Source organism: Pagrus pagrus, assembly GCF_965226575.1.
Source record: "Pagrus pagrus genome assembly, chromosome: 2".
In the NCBI taxonomy this organism is placed as follows: Eukaryota; Metazoa; Chordata; class Actinopteri; order Spariformes; family Sparidae; genus Pagrus; species Pagrus pagrus.
The window spans coordinates 8508436-8528236 of record NC_140186.1 but is presented as its reverse complement, the minus strand read 5'-3'; the positions used below and the strand labels follow the sequence as shown (position 1 = coordinate 8528236).

Sequence of the window (19801 nt, the reverse complement as noted above, 5' to 3'; positions counted from 1 at the left end):
CCTTCTGCTACATCTGAATGATGAACCGCAGTCTCTCTGCGGTTGCCAAGAGCCGCCGTACTGTAAACGCTTGTCTCTGTTTGCTACACACACCTAAAAGGTGTCATTTCATATCCTCTGTGTGTGAAAAGAGAATTTTTGGCACTGCGCTCCTTTTGTCTTTGGTATCTGGGCAGTCGTAGCCGGGGGAAGTGTGTGTCTGTGTGCGTTGTTGCTGAGAATATGCTCAGTCTATTGTGTATCCTCTCCATTGTAAACAAGACATGGAAATCAGAGAGATAAGCCAGTGCTGTGAAGAGAGTTCCCAAGTGGACTTTAAGTCCTTTTCATCCAAAAAGTCCCAGAAAACTCACTGAGCTGCTGCAGGATACAGAAACACACAATCCAAGTGGTAAAGCACAGACAGTTTGTACGTGTTTGTTCATGATTCTCGCACAGTGATTGGTAAGTTAGCAGCTTATCAGTTCAATCAATTAATCTGTGAAAACCCTTTAGATGGCGGCCTTACAGAGATCCCTCTTGGGAGCCATTATCAGGGCCCTTGGTATCATGGTGGTTGAGTGGGGAAAGGGTAAAGTGGCACGGACTCCCTGTGACAGTAGAGAGACAAACAGCTTGTTTAAAATCCCAAGAGGTGAAGGCTCAGGTTTGATGACAACTTAGAGCGATTGCTCCCTGATTGAACTGGCTTCATTAGTCAGGCAAATACATATTGGAACCGCTCAGTTAATTTTCAATTTGCAAGGGGCATTATCAAGGGTCGCAGACTAAAATGACTAAAACTACAACCAGTAAGAGCAACGAAAGATGTGACGTAGAGCCAAGCAGGATTGGTCAAAAACAATCTCAAGCTATACCCAAACAAAACTCAAAAAATGTGCTTCTGATAACATTTGAGACAAGAAATAGATGATACAGTAACAGGCTTTTAAATTATATGTGATCAGCACTGCCCAGTTTGCCAGTTTAATCTAAGATCCATGAGCCTTACATACAGTTTTGTACCTTGAAAGAGGGCCGACTACACAAAACACAAAAAGGATGCAATAAATAGGGAGGGAGGAGAAACAAGAGATGCCTGGAGATGATAAAGTTGATTTTTCTTGTTTTATACCATTGCAAATTGGATATCTTTGGGCTGCTGGGTGGACAAAACAATCGATAAGTCACAGTGGGGTGAGGGCACTTTCCACTTGATTCATTAAATGTTAGGGAAAGAAAAACAATCCAAAGCTGATTCGATAATGACCGAGCAAAATGTTACGGTCTTAAAAAGTACAAACTGTCACCAGCTGCCCCTTTAACACTGTTTGGACAAGTAGAGATGAAGTTGGTCGGAGGGATCAAAAAACAAACAGGTCTGACAGCGACATCCCACTGAGCCCTACGCAAAACCTCGCTCTGCTAACGAGCGCTCCCATGGTAATGATGATGGAGCGCGACTCGCCAAATTCCTGTGAACGCACCCCTTTGCCCCTACGGTGTAAGCGAAAGACCTCGGCTCTGTGGGGTGTTCACTGACCCTCAGGAAATTGAACTAGAATCTACCAACAGCGAATTACTATAACAGGCAGTAGCGCCTTGACCTTTGGGATTATTTATTTTGGATTTTGTGGCTCCCTGGATGCTTGATGACAGTTACCTCCGGTTCAAATCTTTTTTCAGCTTTGCAGAATGTTTTTTAAAGATTGAGAAAAATGCTTCATACAGTCAGAGGTCTTGTTATGTAACTAAAGAGGAGTGAGAGCTTCAGTGCTCCTTGACATAGGGTCTCCAAGTCTCTAGACCTCTACCGGAGGGATTAACACCACTCATCTGAGAGATATCCCCTCATTTGGTGCTTTTGGACAAAGAATACACTTATCAAATTATTCAGTGAGCCTTCTGAAGCATCTGTATTGTTTCTTGACATATTTATGAAGGTTTTTCCTTGAATTTGTCACTGAAGTCTGAGACGCTTCTGGACTCTCTTCTTCCTTCAGGACCCCTTAAAATGAAGCAAAAGCCTACTTTCAACATTGCATAGTTTGTCTAAGGGTGACCAGTTCAGCCAGATTGAAAAAACTCTGTTAATCATATCGCAACCCGTCAAATTAGAGGTCTTCTGAAATGTCCTACCCAGAACAGGCCTACTTAAAATCAACGTGCATTAATGAATTTCAAGAAAAGAGTTGTGATTCAAAAAGGATGAAAGAGCCACAGTCTGATGTAAACATGAGGATAAAAAACATCGCCATTTGCCCTTCAATCTCCTTGTGTCTTGCAGACATCGATGCAACAAATAAAAGGTATATGTATTAATGGGAGTGTTTAAGATAAGATTAAGATAAAGTAGGTTGAACAAACGCTTTGTTATAATTTCACAAAATATTTCATCCTGACAGACATTAATTTGTTAGAAACTGGACAAATGAAAATTATCACTGTTTTTAATCTGAATATAATTGCTGACTTGGGTCTTGGGTGTGGTTTCAGTTACTCGGACCCAAGTGGAACCATCAGAACCTCAGTTTTGTCTTGTGACAAGAGGTCCCGATACCACTGCTTCAGAAAAACATATTCATGTCGACCTCAGGTTTTCCTGGGCTGTGTTACCGATCAAAGACTAATGACAGGGTGTGGGGTACGCTTCGTACTTGTCAGTAATGAAGACTGATAGGGGCGGGAATGCCTCAGGGCTGACAACAGGTGAACTTTTAAATGAAACCCCACTATCTGTCTGTGTTCAGTCATGGCAGCAGGTGGATGTGAAGAATCTGGAAACTGTCTAACACAGAGTCTTTTCTCTCCCTCAGGGCTCCTCTGGATAGTGTTACTGACAGGTGGCTTCCTCTCTGTAAATCATGTCAGACAAAAGGATGTCAGTTACAGACTTGTTGCTTGGTCGATGTTGTCCCTTTTGAAATATGATTAAATGAATGTGAAAGGCTACAAATCAATCACGGAGAGCTGATTTCAACTTGTACAAAAACCAAAGAGTGAAAAACACTGTTAGTTGTTTTATGGGGTGATGTGCCCGACCATTAGCCTAGCTAGCCCAACATGCTTTGACTTTGTGGGGTCTCTTTGTTTTATTGTACAGATTAAAGAAACAAGAGGTAACCTACGCTAAACTAAGCTAACCGGCTCCTACACGTAGCTTCATTTTTAACGTAGGCCTACAGACGAGGGAGTAGCATCCCTTAGCGTACTCACGTTTTAAGCACCGCAGAAGGCGAAGACTCGGTGTGAGGTCAGATGTTCTCACAGTCTTATGAATTAGACATGAGTGACGGTGTGGTCCAGCTCCGAGGACGGGACAGCTGAGCACGCAGGCTGATGTTGGCAACATGAGGCCATTTGTGACGTCTGCTTTATTAATTAGTAATAATCTCCGAGTATCAGGTGGTGAAGGCTGCTATCTCACGGGGGATTACCACTAAGATGTTTCAAAGTTGTGTAAGTGGTAGAGAGCTGATTATAGAAATCAACAGCATGACATTTTTCATTAGTATATTTATTTTGAACCAATGCCCAGACTGATCATCTGCCCTGAAACCAAACTCTTTCCGTTAAGTTGTTGGAAGCAACATATTCACCCCCATCGCCACCCTGCCTCTGATTTATCTCCTGTTTTTTTTGTCAGAAGCACCATTCATTTCTTTGTTCAGGCCAAGAAGAGGTATCAGATCACTCTAGTCACGTCAACCGTGGCAGTGAGTGATGTGTTGTCCTGAAACAGAAGCAGTTTCCCTCCAACTGAGAGCTACAGTGAAACCGTTAATTTGACAAAGAGAGACAGAGGAGGGTGGGCGAGGCAAGTGCTTCCTTTCCTTCTGGTCTCCTTCTGGTCTGTGAGGTCGAGGACTGGTTGGGTTTTCCAGTAATAATTTACGATACCATCAATAACCTCTTACTGTATGTATTAAATAAATTATCCTCTGGTGTTTTCAAAGACTGTTTTTTTTTTACTTAAGTAGTCTAGTTGTCAACTGGGTGATTCCAGATTCTCGTCACTTGATCTCTCTTCACATTAAAATAGATCAAATATTTACTTTATTTAAGACCAAATGGTTAATCAATTAGTTGAGAAAATAATCTTGATAATTAAGAATGATTAGTTAGATGCAGTCCAAAAATACTGATATCATTAATGGCCTCAATAGTCCAGTTACTGTTACTCCTCCAGACTCACTTTTCACACCGGCTGCACTGGTGCGTCTGTAGCTTTTTCATTTAGGTGCACACGCACATACTTTAGGTGCATCCAGTAATAATCTATCATTTTAATTTAATTCTTATTCTAACACATTATGTATATGGTTGTTAACAGGAATAAAGGTGCAAATACATGTTTTTTTTCATTCAGATCACAGCAATTGCAAGATGACATTGCATCAATCTGTTGTAACTTCTTTAAAAAATAAATGGCTTAGTTTCAGGTGCACCGGTCGCACCCTGGAGCCCTGATGATAAATACTGTCTGTATGATTTAACCAGTAAGCACTGACTATTTTCAACAATTAACAGATAATCAAAATACGTGTTAATTCTTTTTTTGTGTGTCAATCGACTTATTATTTATCTCTTTATTTTATGTTTATGATCTGGTGGTATTACTGGTTGTAGATTATCACTGTGTGATGTCTTTGTTAGCTCATGCTCCTCCTCATGCCCCTCTCCACCCGTCTCCTGTCGCAGTGAGCTGTCAGCTCAGCTCAGAGTTTTGCAGGAGTTACAATGTAACTGAAGAGTCGTCCTTTAAAAGCTTTGTATTTCAATGAATTTGAAGTCCACCCAGGGATTTACAGATTAAGATTTGCTCTAAAGCAAATAAGCATGTGCAGTCGTGTATATGTCCGTTTCTGTGCCTGGTAACGTGTGTCTTTGTTGGATTTGCCTAATCTCAATTTTTTTCCTGGTGCACTGTGTTGTTTTTGTTAATGCCGTTGCTACGCAACAGACTCTGCCCTACGGCAACAGATGATGTTGATGTGAATACATGAGAGACCGCCGGTTGTTTTCCATAAAGCTAAAGTTAGCACCGGATGCTGATTGGCCACCAGTATACATTTGAAATGAACCCAGAAATAAGTGAGCTGGCCATTATTGGACATACAGCAAGAACTGATTTTAGTTGAACTTATTTATTTATTGGACAAAGTTACTTTTCATGTTTTACTTTTTCACTGCACCACAGAACACACTACTTTAAAGTTACATCATTGTTTAATCTTGTATCTTTCTTCGATGTCCGCTACATGAGAACTTCTTCAGATTGAAAACGATACCAAACTGTGTAACAGAAGCTAAGCTGTGGATGTCTCTGATCATTATACACCCCACAGCCTGACTTCAAAGCCCTTCAAAAGCAGGAAAAAATAGGATTTGCCATTCCCCTCATTGTGAGCCCCTTTGACTGGGTACCCCTCGTCTTTTGATCTGTCGCACCCCTTAATTTCCCCTAATTTCAGATTGTCCATGACAACATGCATGACTACCTCTGTATAATCCTGTCCTATGTTGTTTTTGTTGCTCTCGTAGCTCCATGGCCGTTGCCGCCCCCTACCCTCTCCCCCTGGGAGGTAACCTTCAAAGGCTCTGCTCAGCACGATGGATGACCAGCTGAGTGATGGAGATGGACAGAATCAAAGGACGTGCTCCCTTCATTGTGACCAGATGAAGGGACACCTTCCTTCCTCCAGCAGTGAGGGGACGTACCCTGCAGCATTTTGATGTTCCCCAGAGTGAAAAAAACAAAATAGTTCTTCGGAGATCATTTTGAAGAAGAGTAAACGCTGATCAGACATATTCATTTTGTGTTCTGTGTCAGCTCATATGCTGACTGCTCGTCCCTGTGATGCTTGTTATGAGTTGTCCATCCACAACCAATGAGCCAGAGAGCTGCAGCAGCGAGGGAAGCAGCTGCACCACTTCCTCCATCACCACCTCTGACCCTTCCTCTATGTCCGGACACACTCACGCCACCGTACCCTCCCTCAGTGACGCCCCCGACACCTCTAAGCATGATGCTCCGCCACCGCCCCCCCTGCCGCCGCCGCCGGGGGCACCCCCGCCCCCTCCACCCCCCGCGACCACATCCACCAGCCACAACGCAAGGAAGAAGCGCCGCGTCCGCAGCTTCTTCTGGAAGCCGATACCGGAGGAGAAGGTACGCGGGAAGCCCAACATCTGGACGATGGCGGTGCGGCAGCAGCAGTATCAGATCGATGTTCGCTCTGTGGAGGAGCTGTTCGGGCAGCAAGAGGAGGCGTTGACAGGCATACGTGGGTCGACACCGGCCACTGGAAGCTCAGCTCGTATCTCCAGGTCGCGCTCCTTCAAGGAAAGCAGCAAGGATGAGGTGAGTGGTTGTCACGAGTCTGTTGTAACACTGACACCAGCAACACTTAGAGAGTGTTGAAACAGTGATTGTAAATAAATCCTCTTAAGATTAAAGTGGCCCTTTCTCTAAGAAGTCATTATATTCAACGTGCAGGACTTGCCACTACAACTCCCTTTAACAATCACCAGTACTTATTATGTAACATGTACTTACTCACGTCGTCTCAGTGACTACGTTTACTTGCACATAATGTCCTGTTACTGTACCATGTGCAGCTGTTTACATGGCTAGTGAAGCCTCCGACTTTCATTCCCTCAGTGATATTTGTTGATATCAAAGTCTTCTGAAGTGTTTGAAAGTAGGTGCGTGTCTCCTTCTGACCAGAAATGTGGGCATCTCTACCCCGACCTTACAAACTGTCGGCCAGGCAGTGCACAGAGCTGACTGTAAACAGGCACGAAGGCCGTGTGTCGCAAACTGCCATATTTAATTATATTTTAATAATAGTGTGCGTGTAACGTAGTTATTAAGATCAAGATCTCTCTTTTGTAGAAGACGCACAAAGCCCACAGCCAGTCACAAAACAGTATCATAGACAATCACATAGATCTCAAATGTATCCAATATGATGAGATGTCCCAAGTTCAGGATTTACTTGATCTGATCTGCTTAAAAGTCGCTTTGAATTTGAGAAGATGAGATATACTGAGGCAGCTTTAGACAGAGACAAAAAGCGTATAGTTACCCTTGTTGTTGCTGCTTGTGAGGACTTGATTGCCTTTTTCATAAAGTAAACAGTGATTAGTATAATATTTATCTCCTCTCCAACAAGCCTGTCGAACACAGACATGACACCGACTCAACAAATAAGATTTTAAAAAGTGCTCTTGTTTGTGATCTGTGCGGACAGTTTCACAGATTTTTTTATTGCTGAGGAAAGTGTTTTTTTTTCAGATTTAGGATTTATATTAAACTGTATATTATATGAATTTCAAGAACATTTAGCATGTTATTACGTAATAATGATAAGCATCAGGCCAAAAACTCACACAGTCACAGTCAGGATTTTGGCCTGAATCTTACCTGATGAGGATCTACCGACTGGAACGCTCTCAGATTTGTAATTACAAATATTATAGTATCTATATTCAGTTTGCTGTCATTGAAACGCTCAGATTCAGAACATTCCTCGTCCCGATGCCCACAAACTCTTGCATCCACTGCCATTGTGTTGCACATGTTACCTCAGGTCCTGAACACACATCACAATACTCCAGTACATAACTCTACCCTGCTCCCACTGTATTAAGATACCCCTGCAGGGACGCGTTAGGTAACGGTGCTCAGTTACAGCTTTTCTTTCAGTGCAAAAAATGATTTGCATTCAAAAACAGAACAAAAAACATGTTTGCGTCTTTATGGACTCCTGGAAGGTAACGTGTGAACTGTAAAGCAATACCTGCGTGAGGCGCAGGGAGACTCCTCAGTGTCCCCACAATGAACCGGCTGCTGCTGGTCAAACCTCACATTGTCAGCAGGGAACAGTTGTGACCAAAAACTCCTTTGGGAGTTTAAAATAATGTGCACACAGGAACATACTGTATCTGTGGTTGATGCTCTTTGTGTGCTCTTGTTTTTCATATATATTAGGGCTTCAAACAGTTTTCAGCCTCAGTTGATTGATTATTTATTGATTGTTTGCTCTGAGAACTAACCCAGTTCTCAGAGCCCAAGGTGACGTCCTCTCTCGGCTTTTTTGTGCAAATAACGGTCCAAAACACAAAGATTTTTCAACCCAAGAATCAAAAAAAGATCTTTGTTCTCTTTCCTGTAGTGCTATCTATTCATCTAGATTGTTTTGTTGTGAGTTACTGAGTTTTGGAGATAGCGTCCGTAGAGATGTCTGCCTTCTCTAGATGTCTAGATGTCACTCGGCTTGTTAGCTTGCTTATTTAGCTTAGTTAGCCAGCATCTCAAGCATGAGTGGAAGCATGCTGCCATGTGTGCAGTGATACGGCTGGCGGCTGTAGTTCGGTAGAAAGAAAATAGTTCCTTCATGAAACTATTAACTAATTATCAACAAGGTCTGAGGATTATCTTGAGTAACCGGGTCATGATTTCTGGAAAGAGACACTGCTGTTCAGTTTTTCATCTGTATGTTTTTCACCACCAGCTGAGCGCCATCTAGTTCCATAAAATGCGGCAGGTATCTCCAAAACTTAATTTATTATTTAAATGATTTAAAAGCAGTAATTAGGTCTTGCGAGGGAGCCTTTTTAAAAATGTACGTACTGTACAGTCGCCTGTGAAAGGAAGCATGTACGCGCCATTGTTAACGAGGGAGGTGTGTGAACCACAGTGAGGCCCGGTGGAGTTTCAGTGTCCCATAGGGTGACAACGGGTGGTGGTCGGGGTGGTGTCGGTAACTCAAGCAACAACAAGGAGAAGGGGAGGGGGGTGGGTACATACCGTGTGTGTGTGTGTGTTTCATTGTGTGTTTAACCACAATGAAATCACGTATCGCTTATTGTGCCTTTCGTTTGTTTTCAGATCAGCATCCTCGACTCGAAGAGAGGAATGAATGTGGGCATTTTCCTGAAGCAGTTCAAGAAGTAAGTCGTCCACCTGCTTCACTACCTGAGAGAAGAGCTGCTTCCTTAGAGCTCAGTGGGAAACAAAACAACATAAGATGTCTCAGTGAACAGCGTTGGTGCTGCTCGGCTCTAGTCTCTGGAGTCAAACATGACTTGTTATTGCATCTTCGGTGTTTTGATGATGGTGGTGGAGAGTGCTTTCTAAAGAACACTTAACATAGGTTAATGTCTTTTACTGTGTGTCAGTTGATGACGACAGCACACAGTTTTCTGTTTAGCTAACAAAAACAATATCTGCTCCCAAGCTAATCTGCGACTCGGGATAGATGTAATAAAACTGATAATATCTAATAGAGAATAACATCATAAGACTTTATAATCCAAAGTGGTAGATGAAGCAGGATAATGGTGCGTTTCAGCTGTTCAGACTGCCCAGAGATATGAGACTTATCACTGATGTTATCCTGAAAACACTCTCAGTTTCAGTTTGTGTTTCAGCGCCTGACTGAGGAAGTAAAAACCTTAATAACTGAGGAAGATTAGGGTCAAAATCTGTGTCAGTGTCTTTAAGAGGCCTTCTTAGCTCTCCATTGTTTATAATTAATTGGTTCAGGAAATCTAGAGGCGTGTTCGACTGGACTCAGCGTTGTGTTACAGAAGTCGTCTGGAGCGGCAGAGTACAAAAAGTGTGTTAGGTGTCTGTTTTGCATGACGGTGTATTTGCATGGCTCCCCTCTGTATTTTAATGACATTTGACTGTGAGCTTTACTGTACTCAGTCAGGACTGAGTTTGAGCAGTGACTTCATCACAGTTAGTGTTTACTTTTGTGCGTGTGCCTTTTTTTATTTGACTTCAAATCTAACATGTGCTCAACCTCTTCATATATGTCATCCTCTATGCTCTCCTACATGTGTTGACAAATGCTTTAGTTCAGTTTTCACAACATCCTTTCAAAGTGCCACTGTAATTATCTACTCTGACCTCATACTGATCCTCTATTACACTGCCAAAAAAACACATATGTTGAATATCATTCAAAAAAAATGTCTCTCTTCATCTGAGCCCTTATGTTCCCACCGTTTTACAACATAAAGTGACACTCTTGCATGCAGCAATCCATAAATTTAGGATCTTGAATAAAACAGCAACACTACAACAGTGCGGCCACTAACTTTCAAGATAAATTGTCGAGTCTGTAAAATGTTTTTAAAAAAATGTGTGCTAATTACAGTTTCCCAGAGCCCAAGGTGACATCTTCTTTTGTCAAACCAACCGTCCAAAACCCAAAGATTCATTTACTGGAATAAATGAGAAAGAAAAGCAGCAAATCCTTAAATTTAAGAAGCTGGAAACAGTAAATGTTTGACATTTAGTATTCTTGTGATGGACTAATCGATTAAAAGACTAATCGTTGCAGCTCATGATGTCAGCTGTACATATAATTTGATCTAATACAACAATAAAACTCAGGCCTGGAGTTAAATAAATGTGTTTCTGATACAGTCAGTGAATTATGCAGTAAAAGCACGAAGGTGACATTCATAACAAAGCTGCTGTAACGTGTTACATCACATTATAAGGTGTCAGCTTACTGAATATCGTCCTTGAAGGTTTTCTAACAGTCATCTTTTATCTCCGTGATGTAACTGGGAATTGTGTTGCAGCACCAGACTTCAGCGTGTTATGAGAAGCAATGAGTCATGGTTGAGAAAACATGTTGAACTGAGCTCAGCTGAAGAGGATGTTTTTCATTTTACTTGTCTCGTCTTTGTCCGTATTTTTAGTTTTGCTTTTCCATTTAATGAAGTCAGCTCCGACGGGGACGTCAGACTAACAGCTGTTTTTTTTACTGCATTTGTAAACACAACGGGAGCGAGCATTAAGAGAGAGCACCTGTGCCGTCTATCATCGATCCTAAACGAAATAAACTCTTTGTCTTCCAGGTCCAACCGCTCCATTGTTGAAGACATACGACGAGGAGAGGGAAAGATTTATGGAGCAGAGCTGCTCAAAGACCTGCTGAAGCTCCTGCCTGACACTGAGGAGGTCTGTGTTTGTGAATGTCTGTGTGGCTTCAACTCAAACTGATGATAAAAGACAGTGAATGGAGACAGAAAACAATACAGACTGCTGAGCTTCCTCTTTCTCTTATTCTCCCGACAGATCAAGAAACTTCAGTCGTTTAAAGGAGACCCAGACAAGCTGACGCTGGTCGATTCCTTTATGTACCTCCTGATCCAGGTGCCTCGGTAAGTGGATTTCTATAGAGTACACGGTGTAGTCTCAGTCAAAGGGGAAATGTGAAGTCACTTGTTTGACAGTCATTCTGACGATAGATTTGCATTTTGTGGGGACTTTACAACAACATCGCGCCGCCTTCCTCCCTCACACGTAGTCATATAAAAGTGTTGTGTTTGTATGTTTCTTGTCTGTTTGTTTTTTGGACAGTGCACATTAATAGAGAGGCGAGGGCATGTCACTTTCATTAGATGCTAGTGAATGGCAAGAGACATATAATTATTTGATCCAGTTTGAATTGTGCCTTGAATTACACATATGATGTTTGTGAGTTTAAAAGTCAAATTTTCAACTCTAGAGATCGGTTTGTCATAAAACGAATGAAATATAAGACTGAAAGGGCGTGATTGGAGAGACTAAACACCCAACATGCCCGTCACTTATTATTTCGTTAAAGAAGTCTGTCTTATCACAACCTACAGGATGAGCTTCTCCACATGCGATTCAACAAATGTAACACCTTTCTGCTTCGTCTCTGGCAGGTTCGAGGTTCGGATCGAGGCCATTGTCCTCCGCGAAGAGTTCTTCCCTTCCTGTGCTGTAATGAGCCACGAGATCGATGTCGTCCGCGTCGCCACTAAAGGTAATAACACACGGGCACTTGAACCTAAACACACACACACACACACACACACACACACACACACACACACACACACACACACACATACGCATACGCATACAGTCACATGTGCTCAGACAGGTGACCCAGATATTTGAGCTGTCAGCGGTGCTGAACACACAGTAGGAATGTGTCACCTGAGATAGAGTGATGTGGGGACAGAGTGGAAAGACAAGGCTGTGTCATCTTTGTAATGTGTTATAATTGTGATTTTTTTTATTTATACATTTTATTTATGAACTTTTGATACTTTTAATATCAGGTACAACAAGGCCCAATTCATATGGGCAACATTCACTTACACCAAAGTAATAATTTAACATGATATCTTTACTTTTACTCAAGTATGATGTTGGTTACTTTTAAGTACATGTACCTCAACATGAGTACAGTACTTCAGTAAATACACTCAGTTACATTACAGCACTCATACATCCTCACAGTCAAAATGCTGACACGCAAACAGCAGATGTTTAATATGTTTACCATTTTAGTTCAGGATGTTAGCATGCTAACATAATTCACATGTAGACATGAAGTACAGCTAAGGCTGCTGGGACTGCCATTCATTTTCCAGATACTTGGCAAACCAAAGTTTTGGGCCCGACTATGGCACCAAAGTTGTTACAATAAACCCTAAAGGGGATGTGGATGTCTGTATCAAATTTTACGGCCATCCATCCGTTTTTTGCAGCCATCACTTGAGCCTGTGTCATTTCGGCTGAGTCACACTCTCCTCTCTGTGCTTTATTGGTTTTCCTTAAACCCTCTTCACCCTCTTCTGCAGGACTGTGACCTTTTCACTGCATTGCAGAGCTATCAGTTAAACACTGCGTGGGACAAATTGAGTAGAACTTTTAATGACACCGTTTAATGAAAAAACTTTGAACAGTACGGGACGTTTACCCTCGCTGCTCGTCCCAAAGGAGACATGGTCAGAATGCAGAAACACATTCCAGTTAACCTCCTGTGAATTTAGAGCAGATTGTCATTATTGCTGCTGATAGTTGCTCTGTGTGACGGTGGAAAATGAGAGTGAAGCAATGTGTGGATGTCCATCCTCTAATTGACTTCGTATTGATTTTCATCTTATAGAGCTGATGAGCTGCGAGGAGCTTCATGCCATTCTGCATCTGGTGCTGCAGGCCGGAAACATCATGAACGCTGTAAGTCCAACAGTAATGTTCACTTAGTGCATTAATACCACTCTCCTGTCCTTCTGGGTTAGAAGATTAGGCTTGCTTTATTATTGTTAAAAGCTTCTACAAGGAATATAAACTTTTCTCCACCTACCAAGAACGTTTAATTTCATAACTTACAGGGAATTCATTACTTAGTCAGGGAATAAGCTACTGTCAGATACCGGTGATCAGTGTTTACAATCCTAAAGCCTTCCGCATATATATTTCAGATCCTGCTTGCTAGTAAAGCAAATCATTTTTGGTTTTTTTTGATCGTCTTCATATGTTTCTGTGTGTTTCTCAGGGCGGCTACGCAGGCAACGCTGTGGGGTTCAAGCTGTCGTCCCTCCTCTCACTGGCTGACACCAAAGCCAACAAGCCAGGGATGAACCTGCTGCACTTTGTCGCCATGGTTAGTGGAAAAGCTTCAGTTATACAATACAATGTATATACAATACCATGAAGAGCGTTGCTGTCTTATGTAATACAATACAATGCAGCCAAGTGCGGCTTCAGAAATGACAATGGAGTTAACACCTAACAGGCTACTGTGTGTTGTTTGTTGGGCTACATGAAGTCAAACCTCTACTTTATATACGTCTATATAAGAATAATAACCATGTAACATATTCTTGTGTTTTTGAAGCCATTTATTTTTATATTGGACACATTTTTCACCTGTAAAGAAGATTATACTATTTCTGAATGTGTACTGAATCAATGAAATATACTGAATTAAAGTGATGTGCTATGTAAACTCTTTCTCAGACAACGCTGAGGTGTGTAGGATATAACTAAACACAGATTTAATCCTATTAATATTTAATATTAGAAGCTCTGTGGTCTATCAGATTACTACAGTCAAATCACACTTAACTTCAAATGTGTGAAACAAAATGTGCAGACATACTGTATTTCAGTCCAGCGTGCATTAAGAGACAATCATTTGTCGGCCACAGAGACTTTATTTTATATAAATCTGTCACAGCAGTGGTGTTTGAGTAAACGGCGTCCAAACACTGCGACTTCAGGAGGGGCAGGTGGACAGCAGATGGTGACAGGAAACAGAAAAAGAGCCGAGAGAGGCTGGCCAAGCACTTATATAACAAAGTAAAGAGCAGTGCTTTACACTGCAGTGATGCCACTCGATCGTGCAAAGTACACCAACATTAAGATTTAATTCGCATGATGTGTCTCTTCACACAGGAGGCAAAGAAAAAAGACGAGAAGCTGCTCAAGTTTCCGGAGAAACTTCAGGATGTGCAAAGTGCAGCCAGGTAATCTGCTCCTGACATTTTTAGACAACACTGTAAACATAGTAATACGTCATTTTCTGTCAAAGAGAACGATGGCACCGATTGTTTGTCTATGAAGTATAGTGAGGGACATTTTCCACCAAAGGTTGTTCAGTTTCACCAAACTTAATTTCATTCCCGGAGCTTAAAGGGGTTCTATGAATCAATGTGTATAGGATGAATATATTTTTCTGTGTTTTATTCTGTAAACGACCAGAAGCGTAACTGATGTTTTGACATTTTTATCATCCGCTGAATTGACGCGCTCATCCAGCCTCATTACTCAAGCTGACGTCTGACTTAAGTGCAGTACTTTGAGAGTTGCAGTGTGATGCTGGTGGCTGTCAGGCTCTGTCAGCTTCCCAAGGTCACCTCTGTGTTTAGTCAGTACAGCTCCTGCACCACAGAGCCGAGCCTCCCTCCCTCCTGCATACATTTCCTCACAGCGGGTCTGTCTTCACCTTTAACAGATGACAGTCTGACACTGCGTTCAGCAAAGTGTCACGCCTAGCAGTGTTACGAGGACAGTTTGCAGTCGGTAATGTGATTATTATGCATGTCATCGCCAAAAAATGTCTCTAAGCACATTTTCTTGCTGCTGTTCTGTCTTCATGTAGAATCTCAGTGGAAAGCATCGAGATGGAGTTTTCCTCCTTATACGTTCGGATTAAAACTCTGGAGGAGAAGGTTCAAGGAGACCAGGAGCTGCTGCAGCAGCTGGAGCCTTTTCTGCAGGTGATGCAGCAGTCGTTATGTAATACATCATGTGCACAGACATACAGAAAGCTGGATCCAGGCCAGTGTACATTTCTGGAACTGCTGACTCAAGTGCTACGGATGATTACACCCATAAAGGTGTGTAACATTATATATATTGAAACTGTGTGTCTGATGTCTCAGAGTTCAGCTCGGACGCTTCAGGACCTGAAGAGACGCAGGCTGGATCTGCGCAAGGAGGGGAACGCTCTCATCGATTTCTTTTGTGAGGACAAGGACACCTTCAAGCTGGACGAGTGCTTCCGCATCTTTCAGGACTTCTGCAACAAGTTCAACAAAGCTGTCAAGGTTGGTTTTCATGAAAAGGGTTGGTTACAACTTTTCAAAGTTTTGGGTTTCATGCCCATGGGGGAAAATAGCATTGTTTGAGATCTCTGAACACCTCGACATCACTAGAAAGAAGTCTGACTGGATGTGTTGAAAGAAACAAATAAATGTTGAATTTTCTTACAACCTGTTTAATTGTATCTTCATGCACTGATGGATTAACGGAGACCAGAAATCTGTCACAGCTGCTGGATTTTACTATCTCTGCCTCCCTGCCTGCCTCTGAACATTTCTCCACTCTCCTCTTTCTCTCAGGACAACACGGACCGCGAGCTGAAGGAAGCAGCCCGGCAGCGTCGTCTGAGAGAGTTGGAGGAGAAGCGCTTCGCTTGGTCGGGTGCAGATCAGAGCGGTGTGTTTGGTCGGAGCAGCAGTGAGAACGACGTGGAGATGCTCACCAAGGAAGGCCTGCTGGACTTCTTCCAGCAGAGGTCTCACAGCCCACAAAGCCCTCTGGGACGCTCTGCCAGCGCCCGCCGCCACCGTCACACCATGACCTCCATAGCAGACCGAGAACTCCAAGGATACCTGGAGCTGTTCGGAGGCACTGGGAATCCTACAGACTACTCCAAGTTTAACAGCCTACCTCGGTCGGGCCGCGCCGTGCAGCGGAGGACGACCCCCTGGATTTTAGCGCAGGACGACAACCGCGAACTGGGCTGTGACAGACAAGTGACGTCTCCGCACGCAGAAACTGAGCCCATCAGCCCTCTGGCCAGGTTTTCCTCCTCTGGGCTGAACGATAACGATCCGTACAACAACAACAATATTTACTCATCAGTGTCAGAGGGCAGCGCACTGCCTCGCCCCTTTTGTGTCTTTCAGAAACCGGCACATCTTCCCAACCCAACAGCCACCAGCCACATGAATGTCAGTGTGGAGAAGCACACTTTAGTTCGAGGTCCTCAAGCTTTTGACCTACCGAGTCCAAACAATAACAGTAATCATTTGCACTTTGTCAACCAGGGGGATGTCGTGGTGACTGATTTAGAGAGGGAGAGACGTTCTCCCGTGAGTCCGGACAATCTCCTGCAGGGTAAAGTTTTAGAAGGAGGAGCAGGGAAACTAGATCTTCCAATACAGGCTGGTGTGTCTCCTGAGAGAGAGAAAGAAGAAGAGGACAACAGTACAGTTTCATCAACAACCTGTGATACGCCCCTCCCATTAGACACCTCTGTATCCAATAAGAAACCAATGTTTTATATACTAGACTGCACAGAAACAGACTGCTCTGTCGCTTTGGATTACTCTGAGGTTGAAAGCTCGTCTCTAACCAAAGAGGGACTCTTCAGAGCGGCCGACTGCAGCAAAGATCAGGAGAGCCCGCAAGATCCAAGCTCTCTGTCCTCTAACATGGAGTCCCTGTCACCCAACGACCAGTCCGCTTCAACCAATGAGCTTTCAGCGCCAAAATCGGTGGACGCAGCATCCATGACTCCGTCTGCCACCACAGAGGAGTGGGACACAGAGAGCTGTGACACCGCTGAGGGGAAGCAAGGCGCACAGGAGAAAGATCCACAGAGAAGCAGCAGAAAGCCAGCCCACACAAAGAGCAAAGCTAACAAAGCGACCAAGCCCAGCGGAGGTCGTGGCGTACGAGTGCTGATCAGCAGCGAGAGCCAGGGCATGCGTAAAGTCGTGCCCATTAGCAAGCTGACAAGGACGGGTAGCAGCAAGAGAGCAGAGGTGCACGACAATGGAGAGTCACGTCGGCCTCTTCGAGATCAGAGCACTCCAGCGAGAGGAAGGACCGAGAAGGCCGCAAGACCTCTCCGACACTCCAGCCTGCCACCGGACGAGTCGAAAGCTCAGAGGGGAAGCAGCCTCACAGCCGGCGTTTCAAGATGGGCACGTGATTCAACCCAGAGAAAAGCTTCCATCCACAAGCCGAGCGCCAAACCCCTGAGGAACATCCCCAAACCTGCACCTGAGGAGAAGATGTGCCGCTCCACCATGAGAGCCCTGGCTCAAGCTCAAGCTCAAGCTCAAGCTCAAGCTCAAGCTCAAGCTCAGGCTCAAGCTCAGACTCCTGCTGCAGCTTCCTCTGAGAACAGCAGCTCTCACACAGTCAGCTTAAAAAACACCTCTGGTGTCCCCAGCTTTGCCCGCAACACCGTAGCTTCAACTTCCAGGACCAAGAAGGAGCTGGGCCCGCCATCCGTCCCCTCCACGCCGTCTCACAGCCCCTCACTCCGAGGTCGACAAACATCGTTGAAGCAGAACAGGTTGTCGCCCTCGGTTCAAACTAGCGAGGAGCGGCCACAAGGGACAAACCTGCGGCGGGTGCAGAGTGTGAAAGCAGCCAGTCGCAGCGCCTACCGCAGCGAGACTCCGCCGCCACCTCAGACGCCACCTCCGACACGTGAGGATATTCGCAAGACTAACAGCTTTTCTGAGAAGTCTAGAGACATGGTGACGCCCAGCAGGAGTGCTAAACCGAGCTGGAAATGAAACAAACCTAGTGTAGAAACGTTCTCCTTGAGTTTGATGTAAATTGATTTTCACTCCTCATGTCATGCAACAGACAAAATCAAGCTCTCTAACTAAGGATCCTCCAGTAGCTGACTCTGTATCAGGTTTATGAATTGCAAAGAGCAAGATGCAATGAACTGCTCCAGGTGTTCCTCTTGTGTTCGTACAAAAAAAAAAAGCTTCACAACTTCCTTTATTTTCTGGGGTGGGCATTAACTCAACTGACAAATGGCAAATTGATGTTTCTACACAGGAGCCTCTTTGCCTGCTTAGCTGTCTGCGTCCTGTATCCGCTAGTGTCTGTGATGATGTTGATGTCGATCACTACCGACTGTATGATGCTGCTAATGAGCTCTGACAATTTGAGACCGAGTTTCAGTGTCTTTTTTTCATTCAGGTCAGGTTACAAGAGTCGTTGTACCTTAACTTGCTGCTGTTACTTTTAGTTTTGTCGCACCCTCCTGTAGAGAATCGCTCCGTTTGCTTTTCCGTTCCTTTGCTTGATACCTCAGAACGATCGCAGTGGCCTTGTACCAGCAGAAAATGTAGTATGTGTTCATTCGGCTCTGCATGATGAAGATGTAGACAAAATCTGATACATTGGTTCGAACTGCAATGTCACTTTTTACAGATTCCTGGTATAGATATGTTACTACAATATGTAAAGTCACAGATTATAAGCCAGTGTATACCAACTGTGGTACTTGTTGTACCTCGTGTATGTTTGTGTCGGTAGTTTGTAAATGTGTTAGAACTCCTCCATAACGTCGTGGAGTAGACGTGCACGTAGGAGATGTTTCCTGTATACCGTAGGCTAATAACACGATCAATGCTAATGCTTTGAGAGGAAAGCGTTTGAAACGACACTGACATGATCATCAGTCATGTGATTATTTTGACAGTCTGGTCTAATTTTTCTACTGTGAATGTAGTCGTTTCATATTTTCTCTAGGCCTGCACCTTTTTCTTGACGAGGTTCAACTGCAACAATAACTGGTCATGATTCAGCCTGGCTCCAGTCTGTGCCTCTCGTGTACCGACACAGAAAAACATCAAATAGATACCAGAAGGTTGTTTAACAGAACTTACTGATGTTTTGAAGGTATTCCCAGAATCGTGTGGAGAAAAATATTCAGTTTGCAATTAAAATATTTATACCACATTGACCACATTGATAATCTCTAATATAGTCATATAAACCTGGAAATAAGAAGTATAGTAGGTAAGTAGAAGTGTCAGATTAACACTGTCAGATCATACCGGGAGAAGATATATACCAAATACTTACACTAAGATATTCTGAAATGTGTGCCCATTTTTGAAAGATTAATCTTTTCACTCAAATTGTTGATCTGATATCACCATTTATCATGAAATATGAATATGGATGAAACACACATGCGTTGTGACACACGAAATGATTGTGGACTAGGACTCCAGCTACCTGGCTGATAGTTTTGTTTCCAACTTGGTCAATGATTTAAAAATCGGGTTTATCTTGTAGTACAGCAGCCCTCTTTGAAATCAGAAAATCTTCCACCAGTCCACACTTTTAATCACGACTCTGATCCCGTCATTGACACGGCGATAAATGCTGATGAGTCAAAGTCTGTGTACGTGTCAAATAGTTTTGCCTTCCTGTTAAAATTGAGTTTCCTGCAATTCCACCCACCAAAACAGACTTTTAACACAACACCGGATAAATGTCAGATAAATGAAGAACTGCACGTAAATTAACTACCTTGTTTTATCAGTTCTGATTTTTTGTTTTCATTAATAAAATATTTTATCATAAAAATGTTAAGGCAAATTTAAACTTAATGAAAATTTAACATCCTTTTATTTATTTATTCTGAAGGACCTGTTGCTGCCCACCTGCAGTGCCTTCACTGCCCACCAGGGGGCCACA

At 43.3% G+C, this 19801-nt stretch overlaps 1 protein-coding gene across 3 annotated transcripts in view; it reads left to right on the top strand.

Moving 5' to 3' along the window:
• fhdc1 (FH2 domain containing 1) overlaps positions 1-19801 on the top strand; it is a 28145-nt gene extending 8344 nt beyond the window's left edge. The window contains exons 1-12 of one of the 3 annotated variants that reach the window (XM_084371862.1): positions 5012-5073; positions 5524-6343; positions 8876-8937; positions 10864-10966; positions 11084-11169; positions 11701-11801; positions 12936-13006; positions 13326-13433; positions 14228-14298; positions 14934-15051; positions 15217-15381; positions 15676-19801. In XM_084371862.1, coding sequence (XP_084227988.1) covers positions 5840-6343; positions 8876-8937; positions 10864-10966; positions 11084-11169; positions 11701-11801; positions 12936-13006; positions 13326-13433; positions 14228-14298; positions 14934-15051; positions 15217-15381; positions 15676-17871 — 3585 coding nt within the window. In that variant the 5' untranslated portion in view covers positions 5012-5073; positions 5524-5839 and the 3' untranslated portion in view covers positions 17872-19801. Of the gene's footprint in view, positions 1-5011; positions 5074-5288; positions 6344-8875; positions 8938-10863; positions 10967-11083; positions 11170-11700; positions 11802-12935; positions 13007-13325; positions 13434-14227; positions 14299-14933; positions 15052-15216; positions 15382-15675 lie in introns of those variants that run through there. The other 2 variants (XM_084371863.1, XM_084371864.1) reach the window with 2 other exon arrangements.